General features: G+C 39.2%; 1 protein-coding gene across 2 annotated transcripts in view; it reads right to left on the bottom strand.

Moving 5' to 3' along the window:
- The window catches only part of ME2 (malic enzyme 2), a 69887-nt gene that overhangs the window by 41037 nt on the left and 16763 nt on the right, over positions 1-12087 (bottom strand). For both annotated transcript variants that reach the window (XM_034943720.3, XM_055102488.2), the window contains exon 2: positions 10848-10967. In XM_034943720.3, coding sequence (XP_034799611.1) covers positions 10848-10955 — 108 coding nt within the window. In that variant the 5' untranslated portion in view covers positions 10956-10967. The remainder of the gene's footprint in view (positions 1-10847; positions 10968-12087) is intronic.

The following is a 12087-nucleotide window of genomic DNA, read 5'->3' as shown; positions in this document are numbered from 1 at the left end:
AACATGCACACAGAGCCGCTTGGCAAAAAATGGGAAATTTACTAGTTCCAAGCATTTAAGTCTTTGTCTAATTATCAGCTGACCACAAAACTAACCAATCAGAGACTTCAGTGGGCATGTACAAGAATACAGACTTTATAAAGAATAGTTTGGAGGCCAGGCACGGTGGCTCATGCCTGTAATCCCAGCACTTTGGGAGGCCAAGGTGGGCAGATCACCTGAGGTCAGGAATTCGAGACCAGCTTGGCCAACATGGTGAAACCCTGTCTCTACTAAAAGTACAAAAATTAGCCGGGAGTGGTGGCATGTGCCTGTGGTCCCAGCTACTCGGGGGGCTGAGACAGGAGAATCGCTTGAACCTGGAAGGTGGAGGTTGCAGTGAGCCAAGATCATGCCCCTGTACTCCAGCCTAGGCAAAAGAGCGATACTCCATCTCAAAAAAAGAAAAGAATTAGTTTGGAAATATCACTAAACAAGCAAAAGTAGCAGCAATACAACAAACCCTGGGAGGAGTATTTGATTTCCTGAACTGCTACCTTATTTAAAATGTCCAGTTTTCAACAAAAAATCATGAAACTGTCCTTGAGGAAGCCTAAACATTGTACTTACTAAAGACTTTACATTCACATCTTTGAATACATTCAAAGACTTAAAAGACACCATGTCTAAAGAACTAAAGGAAAGTATGAGAATAATGTCCCACCAAATTGAGACTACCAACAAAGAAATTAAATGGAAATTCTGGGAATGAAAGTACTGCAAACCAAAAATAAAATTCTAAGGTCTCCCAACCACCTGAATGGACTTCCTCCTTGGCCAGGGCACTCTTAACATATAACCTGAAAAGGCTGGTTTAGGTTATGATGGCATGGGGGGTCAGACATGCCTCACTATACTCCTCCAGCATTAACATCAACACAGACCTTAAGCCTGATAAGAAACATTTACAATCTATTCTCTCTGAAGCCTGCCACCTGGAGGCTTCATCTGCATGAAGAAACTCTGGTCTCCAAAGCCTCCTATCATAATCCAGACATTTATTTCTATTGATAATAACTCAACCAACTGCCAATAAGAAAAAATTTAAACCTGCCTATAACCTGGAAGCCCCCACTTCGAGTTGTCCCACCTTTCTGGACTGAACCAATGTGTATCTTAAATGTATTTGATGTCTCATGTCTCCCTAAAATGTACAAAACCAAGCTGTGCCCCCACAACCTGGGTACATATTTTCAGGATCTCCTGGGGCTGTTTCACAGGCCATGGTCACTCATATTTGGCTCAGAATAAATCTCTTCAAATATTTTACAGAGTTTTAATCTTTTCATCAACAGTACAATAAATGAAAATAAAAAATTTACCAGAGGGGTTCAACAGTAGATTTGAGCAAGTGGGAAAGAATCAGCAAACTTAAAAATAGGTCACCCAAGATTATCTAGTCTAAGATAGAAAGAAAAAAGAATAAAGAAATATGAACTGCCAGGTGCGGTGGCTCACGCCTCTAATCCCAGCACTTTGGGAGGCTTAGGTGGGTGGTTCATGAGGTCAAAAGATCAAGACCATCCTGGCCAACATGGTAAAACCCCATCTCTACTAAAAATACAAAAATTAGCTAAGTGTGGTGGCATGTGCCTGTAGTCCCAGCTACTCGAGAGGCTGAGGCAGGAGAATTGCTTGAACCCGGGAGGCGGAGGCTGCAGTGAGCCGAGATCATGCCACCGCACTCCAGCCTGGTGACAGAGGGAGACTCTGTCTCAAAAAAAAGATGAACAGAATCTCAGAGACCTGTAAGACACCATCAAGTATGCCAACATATGCATAATGAAGTTTGAGGAGAGGAGAGAAAGAAGCAGAATAATATTTCAAGAGATAATGCCCCAAAACTTCCCAAATATAAGAAACATTAATCCACACATCCAGTAAGCTCAACAACTCCAAGTATGATAAACTCAAAAGAGATCTACGCCTAGACAAACAGAAAAACAAGTTTGCAGATGGAGCATAGTCTAAATGCATTACCATACTTCTCTAAAGAAATAATGTCGGCCAGGCGCAGTGGCTCATGCCTGTAATCCCAGCACTTTGGGAGGCTGAAGCAGGTGGATCACCTGAGGTCAGGAGTTTGAGACTAGCCTGACCAACATGGAGAAACTTCATCTCTACTAAAAATACAAAATTAGGCTGGGCGTGGTGGCTCACGCCTGTAATCCCAACACTGTGGGAGGTGGAGGCAGGCAGATCACAAGGTCAGGAGTTCTGAGACCAGCCTGGCCAATATGGTGAAACCCCATCTCTACTAAAAATACAAAAAAAAATAAGCCAGGTGTGGTGGCGGGTGCCTGTAGTCCCAGCTACTCGGGAAACTGAGGCAGGAGAATAGCTTCAACCCAGGAGGTGGAGGTTGCAGTGAGCCGAGATTGCACCACTGCACTCCAGCCTGGCTGACAGAGTGAGACTCTGTCTCAGAAAAAAAAAAAAAAAAAAAAAAAAAACAGAAGAAAGAAAACATAATCCAATTATATGCTGTCTGTAAGGGACACAAATAAGTGGAAAGTAAAAGGATGGAAAAAGATATACCACACAAATTGTAACCAAAAGAGAGCTAGAGTGGCTATACTAACAATAGACAAAACAGACTTTAAAATGAATGCTGCTACTACAGAGGACATTTTACAATGATGAAAGGGTGAATCTATTATGAAGATACAACTATTATAAATATAGACATACCTAACAACAGAGGTCCAGAATACATGAAGCAGAGCTAACAGAATTGAAGAAAGAAAGACAATTCAACAAGTTGGAGACTTTAATACCCACTTTCAATAATGGAGGAGACGCTAGACAATAATAAACATGTGTCTCATGTTTCTCCTTGTATGATTTTATTGAAGGCTGGGAAATACAAAGAAGGTAAAACCAAAACTGTCACTCTTGCGTCTTTTTTTCCAACTCTAGCAAAAGGGTAAAGGAAAAGGCTAAAACGTATGTTTAAATGAACTATGCAGTTCATTTAGAAGTGCTTTGGGCCAGGCACAAGTGGCTCATGCCTGTAATCCAAGTATTTTGGGAGGCCAGCGCGGATAGATTGCTTGAGCCCAGGAGTTCGAGACCAGCTAGGGCAGCATGGTGAAACGTCATCTCTACAAAAATACAAAAATTAGCCAGGTGTGGTGGCACATGCCTGTAGTACCAGGTACTCAGAGGCTGAGGTGGGAGGATCTCCTAAGCCTGGAAGGTCGAGGCTGCAGGGAGCCATGACTGTGCCACTATACTTCTGCCTGGGTGACAAAGTGAGATCCTGTCTCAAAAAAAAAAGTACACTTTGCCTATCCTTATTGCCAAAGATAAATGGAGTTGACTACACAAGGTTGCACTGCCTATTTCCTATTTAGATTTAAGGGACACTCAAAAGTGATTTATTTATAATGCAGAGTAAAAAATAAAATGATTAAATAATTTTATGTATAGATATTTATGTTAACAGTTGATTAAGTTCTTAAATTTGCTAGGCTGGTGTTAATAAGTGAAGCAAGCCTGTGATGATGACATTAGTTTAAAATGAATGGCTTGATTAGTTTAGTATTAAGCAGAAATGATCATCCTCTCATCTACTCTTCTCCTACTTTCTCCATCTCCCTTTGCCACTTCTCCCAAGTCTCCCTTTTTCTCATCTATGCAACAGCAATTCCCTCCCTCCCAATTTACATAGCAGAGGTGTACTTCCTCCAGCTGATCCTGAAAGACCCTGAACTATTTCACTTTAGGCACATGCAGTTTCTCCACATGAGTCAATATTGACACAAATCTCTTAAACAGACACTTGAACATTCAGGTAAACATGTTAGGGGACCAGTAAAGGTGCAAAGCTGGGAGTCTCATCAGCCACTGGAATTCCAAATCCAAAGGCTACTACACTATTATGCACCCATATATTTATTATACAGCTTATCAAACATTTTAGAGATATATTTATAGTATACTTTTCCCAGTGGTAAAATTGCATATAAAAGTATATGTTATAATCTTAAAAGTAAGTATACTTTTAAGAGAATCATGGCCAAATAAAAATAGATGATAGAGGCCAGGCACAGTGGCTCACGCCTGTAATCCCAGCACTTTGGGAGGCTAAGGCGGGTGGATCACCTGAGGTCAGGAGTTCGAGATCAGCCTGGACAACACGCTGAAACCCCGTCTCTACCAAAAATACAAAATTAGCCAGGCGTGGTGGCACATGCCTGTAATCCCAGCTACTTGGGATGCTGAGGCAGGAGAATCACTTGAACCTGGGAGCGGAGGATGTGGTGACCCAAAATTGCACCATTGCACTCCAGCCTGGGCAACAAGAGTAAATCTCTGTCTCACCAAAAAAAAAAAAAAAAAAAAAAAAAAGGTGATAGAATAATAGCAATGTGATTTTTAAATCTTTTATTAGTCATATTATTTGTGTAAATAACCAGAGGAAAATTCTAAATTTATTAAAGAACTAGCCGGGAGAAGTTAAAATATAAACAAATAAATTAACAAAACCCTCAGAGAACTAACAACCAGAAAACCAGAGTTCCAGATACAAAGCTTGAGCATGTCCTTAAATCTTAGGGATGGAATCTACAAAATAAAGGAGTTATTGATTCTCTTCTTTAACACTCCTTCTCGAATTAAGTTAATGGTTTGCATAGGTATTTACTATGTACTTAGCTCTTTTAGTTCTGGCAATCTATGGTTCATTATTCTAAATAGAGTCCATTAGGATATTTGAATTTGGCTGAAATAAATTAAGAATCTGTAGTAGAATCTCTTCACGATCTTACATCTTGAAAAGAATACTTGGTTTAAAAGAGATGTTTAGTAGTATTACGGGAGGAACTAGAAAAAGAAAAAAACGTAGATAGCAGGAGTTACTTGAGAATTACTAGGTTATATCAATAGTGTTCAGGTGTTTTTTTAAAAAAATTTCAGAAGGACTCCTATACCTTTAGCCCACTGGGTCATCAATAAAAATGTTGGCATCTCTCTTGCTAAGGCAGCCAACACAGAGGCAGGAAGAACAAAAGTGAAAAAAAAAATTGAGGGTCAGAGGCTATGTACATAGTTTAGAGTTGGCTCACCTTGTAATCAAACAATTGTACACTTTTACTGTTGTAATCATAATAAACCTCAGCCTGAATCCTTCCCAAATTTCTTGTTTGAGCACTCTACCCTATGGAAGCATTATTAAAGTGTAAAAGAAAGTATCACTTATATCTACCTCTAAAAGCTTTAAATCCACACTAAAAATGAATAGCCAATTCATTTGTTATATATTTTCTCATCTCTCTGATTCAACCAAATATTTATTTTCTGGTACTCATTTCATACTTTAAAGCACATTTTATCTGTATCTTTAAGCCTTGTACAATCTAATATAAGACATATCCTGAGAGTAACAGAAATAATCTAAGACTAAAACAACTCTTTAATAAAATCAGACTCTTTAATACTGATTTACGTTTGTAATGAGAAATGTAAGCTAGAAGGCAAACGATTCAGGAGATAGAATCCATTTACACACATTTATATGCAGGAGATAAAATGCATTCCCTTAACCTCAATACGGATAGGCACTATGTAGCCAGTGCCTCACTAGCACTCAAATGCTTGTTTAGACTTCTGAAAATGTGTTAATTGAGATGAACTTGCACTAAAAGGGCAAATTATAACTAAGTGGCAAGCTCTGTTCATCACAAATCCACAATTATTCACATCACATGTTCTATGGCTTATGTTGTTTTGCTATAGAAATTAGGTGTTAATACATAAATTTGAAATAAAATATACTCATTGTATTAGCCCATTCTCATGCTGCTATGACGAAATACCAAGACTGAGTAATTTATAAGAAAAGAGGTTTAACTGACTCACAGTTCCACATGGCTGGGGAGACCTCAGGAAACTTACAATTATGGTAGAAGGCCCCTCTACCCAGGGTGGCAGGAGAGAGAATGAGTGCTGAGCGAAGGGGGAAGTCCCTTATAAAGCCACCAGATCTTGTGAGAACTCACTCACTATCACAAGAACAGCATGGGGGAAACCACCCCCACAATTCAATTACCTCCACCTGGTCCTACCTTTGACACGTGGTAATTATTAAAATTCAAGATGAGATTTGGGTGGTGATGCAGAGCCAAATCATATCACTCAACTGAAAACTTTTTAATGTAATTTAAAATTGTTCTTGGCCGGGCATAGTGGCTCACGCCTGTAATCCCAGCACTTTGGGAGGCTGAGGTGGGCAGATCACGAGGTCAGCAGATCGAGACCACAGTGAAACACCATCTCTACTAAAAATACAAAAAATTAGCTGAGCACGGTGGCAGGCGCCTGTAGTCCCAGCTACTAGGGAGGCTGAGGCAGGAGAATGGCGTGAACCCAGAAGGCAGAGCTTGCAGTGAGCCGAGATCACGCCACTGCACTCCAGCCTGGGCAACAGAGCGAGACTCCATCTCAAAAAAAAAATAAATAAATAAATAAAATTATTCTTACTTTTTTCCTTCTTCCTCCCCCTATTCTTATTTTAAAAAAAAACTGCATCACTCAATTTTTAAGACTTTGTAAGATGAAATGGGCTTTGTAATGCAAGCCATGAGGAGTGGCTGTAAATACAGATGAAGCTTCACTTGCTCAAAAAATGATAAGAAAACACATAAATCAGTACATTGGGAAAGGAGGTGTGAATAGGGGTATTTCCTAACTTGTTTTACAAGAGTAGGTAACAAAACTCCTATATAATCCAAACTTATTTTCTGGAAACAAAACCTATGTTTAATTATCTGTGAAACTCCGAGCACCAATCATGTCAGATTTTGTTTTCCTATGTGCTCATCTGTTTATGCATTCATCCATCTACCCAGCATGTACTGAGGCTCTGTGTGTGCTAAGTACTCTGGGGTAAGATAATGAGGATACAGACTAAGATATAGTCATTGTCCTCAATGGAGGAATGAGATAATTCCAACTGAGTATGATACATGGTATCGACAGAAGTGAGCACAAGAATGCTCAAAGGACAGGGGAGTAACTCACCCAGTGTGGTGAGGAAGTAGGAAAAAGGGTCAGTGAAAACTTCCTAGAGCAGTGGTCCCCATCCTCTTTGGCACCAGTGACCAGTTTCATGGAAGACAATTTTTTTTGAGACAGGGGCTCACTCTGCCACCCAAGCTGCAGTGCAGTGGCACGATCTCACTGCAACCTCCACCTCCTGGGCTCAAGTGATCCTCCCACCTCAGCCTCCTGAGTAGCTGAAACTATAGGCATGCACCACAGTGCTTGGCTAATTTTTTTATATTTTTGGTAGAGACGAGTTCAGGCTGGTAGAGACCAGGCCAGGCTGGTCTCAAACTCCTGACCCCAAGCAATCCACCTCAGCCTCCCAAAGTGCTGGGACTACAGGTGTGAGCCACCACAGCCGGCTGAAGACAATTTTTCTTTTCATGTCTTAGTTGTTATTGAAGTCATTGATGATAGTTACATTTTCATGAGTTTTTATCTTGTTGACTCTATTTCAGGGGGTAGGGAAAGGTTTCAGGATGAAACTGTGCCACCTCAGATCATCAGGCATTAGATTCTCATAATTAGTGTGCAACCTAGATCCCTTGCATGCGCAGTTCACAATAGGGTTTGCACTCCTCTGACAGGAGGCAGAGCACAGGCGGTAATGCAAGCCATGAGGAGTGGCTGTAAATACAGATGAAGATTCACTTGCTCAACCACTGCTCACCTTCTGCTGTGTGGGAAAGGATGCAGAGCTGAATTTCAGAAAATTATGAGAAAAGTTAGCCAAATGAGCATGGGGAGAAAAGGAGAAATCCAATTTTATACTTGTATAGCCCTTTAAATGTTTCCAAATGCTACTACCTATATTATTTACATGAAAAAACTAAAGCCTAGAGAAGTTGAAGGGTTTGCCAAAGTTTCATGGCTAGTAAATGGTAAAGCCCAAATTAGCACCTAAACTCCTGCTTATAACCTAGCATAATGGTGTCCCACCTTTTAAAGTGTAAGAAATTTTGGCCAGGTATGGTGGCTCAAGCCTGTAACCCCAACAGTTTAGGAGGCCAAGGCAGGCAGATCACTTGAGCCCAGGAGTTCAAAACCAGCGTAGACAACATGGCAAGACCTCATCTCTACGAAAAAATACAAAAAGTAGCCAGGCGTGGTGGCACGTGCCTGTAGTCTCAGCTACTCGCGAAGGTGAGATGGGAAAATCACCTGAGCCCAGGGAGGTCAAGGCTGCAGTAAGCCGTGATAGTGTCATTGCACTCCAGCATGGGCAACAGAGTGAGAACCTGTCTCAAAAAAATAAAATAAAATGAAATAATACTAGGTTTCTACTTGGGATAATAAAAAAGTTCTGGAACCAGATAGTGGTGACGGTTGCACAACACTAAATGAATGTAATGTCACTTAATTGTATACTTTTAAATAGTTAAAATTGTCAATTTTATATTATGCTTCCTTTACCACAATAAAAAAGTTTTATAAACAAAGAGCAGGTATACCTTGAGTATACAGTGATTACAGACATACATTTAAAAAGATTCACAATTCAATACTGCCTTTAATTACTATTTTATTAATTACAGCAGCAACATATCCTTAAAGATAATATTTACAAAAATGTGAAAAGTTATTAAGTATACAATATTTGAAGCACAAACGAGATTTCTTTACATGGTAAGTTCCTGAGGAGTCTATAACCCATGAATTGGGAATCACTGGTCTATGTTCTTTAAACAAAAATAAACTCTTCCTGATGTTTAAGGGGTTTCCAGAAGCGGTCCTTCAATGATGTGACCATATAGATGCTATTCAATCTTAGGGATTTCAGAAGTCCAGAATGTTAGACATTCTTTTTTTTTCTTTTTCTTTTTCTTTCTTTTGAGATGGAGTTTCGCTCTTCTTGCCCAGGATGGCATGCAATGGCACGATCTCGGCTCACCCCACTCTCCACTTCCGGGTTCAAACGATTCTCCTGCCTCAGCCTCCCAAGTAGCTGGGTTTATAGGCATGCTCCACCACGCCCAGCTAATTATATATTTTTAGTAGAGATGGGGTTTCTCCGTGTTGGTCAGGCTGGTCTCGAACTCCCAACCTCAGGTGATCCGCCCACCTCAGCCTCCCAAAGTGCTGGGATTACAGGCATAAGCCACCATGTCCGGCCTAATTTTGTATTTTTAGTAGAGACGAAGTTTCTCCATGTTGGTCAGGCTGGTCTTGAACTCCTGACCTCTGGTGATCTGCCTGCCTCAGCCTCCCAAGGTGCTGGGATTACAGGAGTGAGCCACTGTGCCTGGCTGACATTATTTTCTTTAGGGAAGTATGGTAATGCACTTAGACTATGCTCCATCTGCAAACTTGTTTGCCACTCAATGTACTTTATAAATTTCTTATAATCTCTAAGTCCCCAGAATAGGTTTTAAATAAATTATTTCCATAAGGATAAAATATAAAATAAAACCAATATACTTATCAAATGCGCCCATAGCACTGTAAAAGATACACAGAAGTATTTGAACGGTCCCTGCCCAAAAGGAACCTGAAATATAGTCAAGAAGATATAAACTCAGGAAAATGTAACTACCATCAATGACTTCAATAACAGCTTAAACCATGAAAAGAGGCACAAAGCAACACCTATTGATTACTTGCCACAGGAACAGGAAGAAACTGCTATGGGGTTTCAGAGAAGGGAGTAATTACTCCAGTCCATGGTGGTGTAAAAAGGTTCTACAGGAGAACTGGATTTGAAATGAGGTGCATCTTAAAGAGCAAATGAGATTTGGAGAGGTCAGGCACAAACAAGAGAGGATCAGAATATCCTTCATTAAGCTTCATTTAACGCACTAACTGCTTGCTGAACTCATTCTGTGTCACGTACCAAGAATACAAAGGTGAGGTGCTCTGTGTGACCCATGGTCAAATTCCCCTTTGTAGGCCTGAAACCCCTCAAAACTTATCATAGGATAACAATTAACAATTAACTATTTTCCCTGATAGTGGGAAACAAACGGGACTGGCAAGTTTTTTATGACTGTTCTTTTAAAATAAGTCACACTTTTCATTTGAATTTACCTTTCCCCAAAAGGTAAATTTCATATATTGCAATAAACTCAATGTATCCTCTTGCAAGCTTCTTGTAAAAAAAATCTCTTCCCAGAACTTTTACTTACTATTTAATATTGCCACTAAAAAACACACAGGCACTTGTCCACCGAACCAAACATAGATGAAGGATGAAGTCGTGACTGGATCTCAATATTGCACGTCACTTTTGTCACAAGAGTACAATAAAGAGCCAGGAGTCTCTCTATTTTGAAGCAGTCATCTAATCATTCTAATTAATGGGCAAAATTTTTTGTGTGCAATGGTTTGTGTCCAAAAAGATAAGTGGAGGTGGGGTGATGTGGACTTTACATAAAGGTTCATTTCACAATTTTGACCCTACTTTCCAAGGGCCTAACTGATTAGCTCAGGGTGAGTACCTGATATGAGCTGGGGAAATGTAAATATCTCACATGTGGCCCAAAGTCCTGGCCAAAGCACTATTCCGGGATTTTTTAATTTTTAAAGCTAGAACTAGGAATCAAAGTCAATCCTTTTCTGGTGGTAAAAGTCATAAGGATGAAATTGAGGAGGTATAAAGCAACTACGATTTTGCCATGTGGAGAAGCGTGAAAATTTCATGTAAACAACTATCTCTGAACAACCTTAGCATAAAGCTACAAAAATATGTCACACCTTATCAGTCTTAAATATATCAAACTTTAATAAGAAGAGAGAAAATGTACATTGATATTAATGTTACTAACCTTGTTTGTTCTTGGGTTCAGCATAAGTGGCTTGCCTTTTTCTTTTATGTGCAAATGTCGACATGCCAAAGTACAAGTGGTGGAAACTACTCTTAACCGGGACAACATCTTTTCTTTCACCTGAAAAAAACAAAGCAAATAAACCACTGAAGAGAATCATATTATAGGCCTTCATGTCCATTGGGTATCAGTTTTCAAAACACATTTATGTTTCCACAGGCTGCAACAGTTTTAAAAAGGTAACAAGAGGCGAAGGTGAAAACTTACTTTTTCTGATAACACTCTTATGTTCTTGGGAAATAATCACTGCTACTCTTTAAGTACCACCTACTATGTATCAGACACTGCAAAAAACATTTAACCTCTTTCTAGTCACACAAGTGTGGCAAGGTATGCATCTCCCACTTGTAACAGAAACACATTAAGAGGTTAAGAAATAAGGTAACATAGTAAATAGCAAAGTGAGTTCCATTTTAATGAGTGAGAGTTTAGCTTGAAGGTGGAAAAGTAAATAATAAGAAAGTAGAGACACAGGAAGAAAAACTATCCTGATTCTTAATCTAGACCTAGAATTTTAATGGACTATGTTTAATGTTTAAATTTAACGTACTAGAATTTTTTGTCTTAGAAAACCTGTTATTTAATATAAACAAATCATATAAATTGGCTAGAAAACATATAAAGTAATTGTAATTACTTTATATAAAATAATGTATAAAATAATTGCATCCATCATAAACATGGACATTTTTAAAGAGAAAACTATACATTAAATCTAAAATATTTAGTGATAATAGAGTCTTCTACTTACCAATTATCTCACCAAAAATCAGAATTTGAAATGCCTATTTCTTTAAACATTACAAATCATTGCAATTATTACGCTGTTAAGTTTTTTAAAATGGATTTATATTTGTGGAGAAATCCATGATATGTGTGAGGGGGCAGCAAAACCATTTACATAAGGATTTTTTTTGAAGCTCATATACCATAAAAGTAACCATTTTAAACTGAACAATTCAGAGGCATTTCAAAAATTCTTTTTTTTTTTTTTTTTTGAGATGGAGTCTCGCTCTGTTGCCCAGGCTGGAGTGCAGTGGCATGATCTCAGCTCACTGCAAGCTCCACCTCCCGGGTTCACGCCATTCTCCTGCCTTGGCCTCCCGAGTAGCTGGGACTACACAGGCGCCCGCCACCACGCCTGGCTAATTTTTTTGTATTTTTATTTTTAGTATATAAG

The sequence above is a fragment of the Pan paniscus genome, chromosome 17 (genome assembly GCF_029289425.2).
Source record: "Pan paniscus chromosome 17, NHGRI_mPanPan1-v2.0_pri, whole genome shotgun sequence".
NCBI classification, from domain to species: Eukaryota; Metazoa; Chordata; class Mammalia; order Primates; family Hominidae; genus Pan; species Pan paniscus.
Note: the sequence above shows the minus strand (reverse complement) of the source record. Positions and strands in the feature narration are given on the sequence as shown.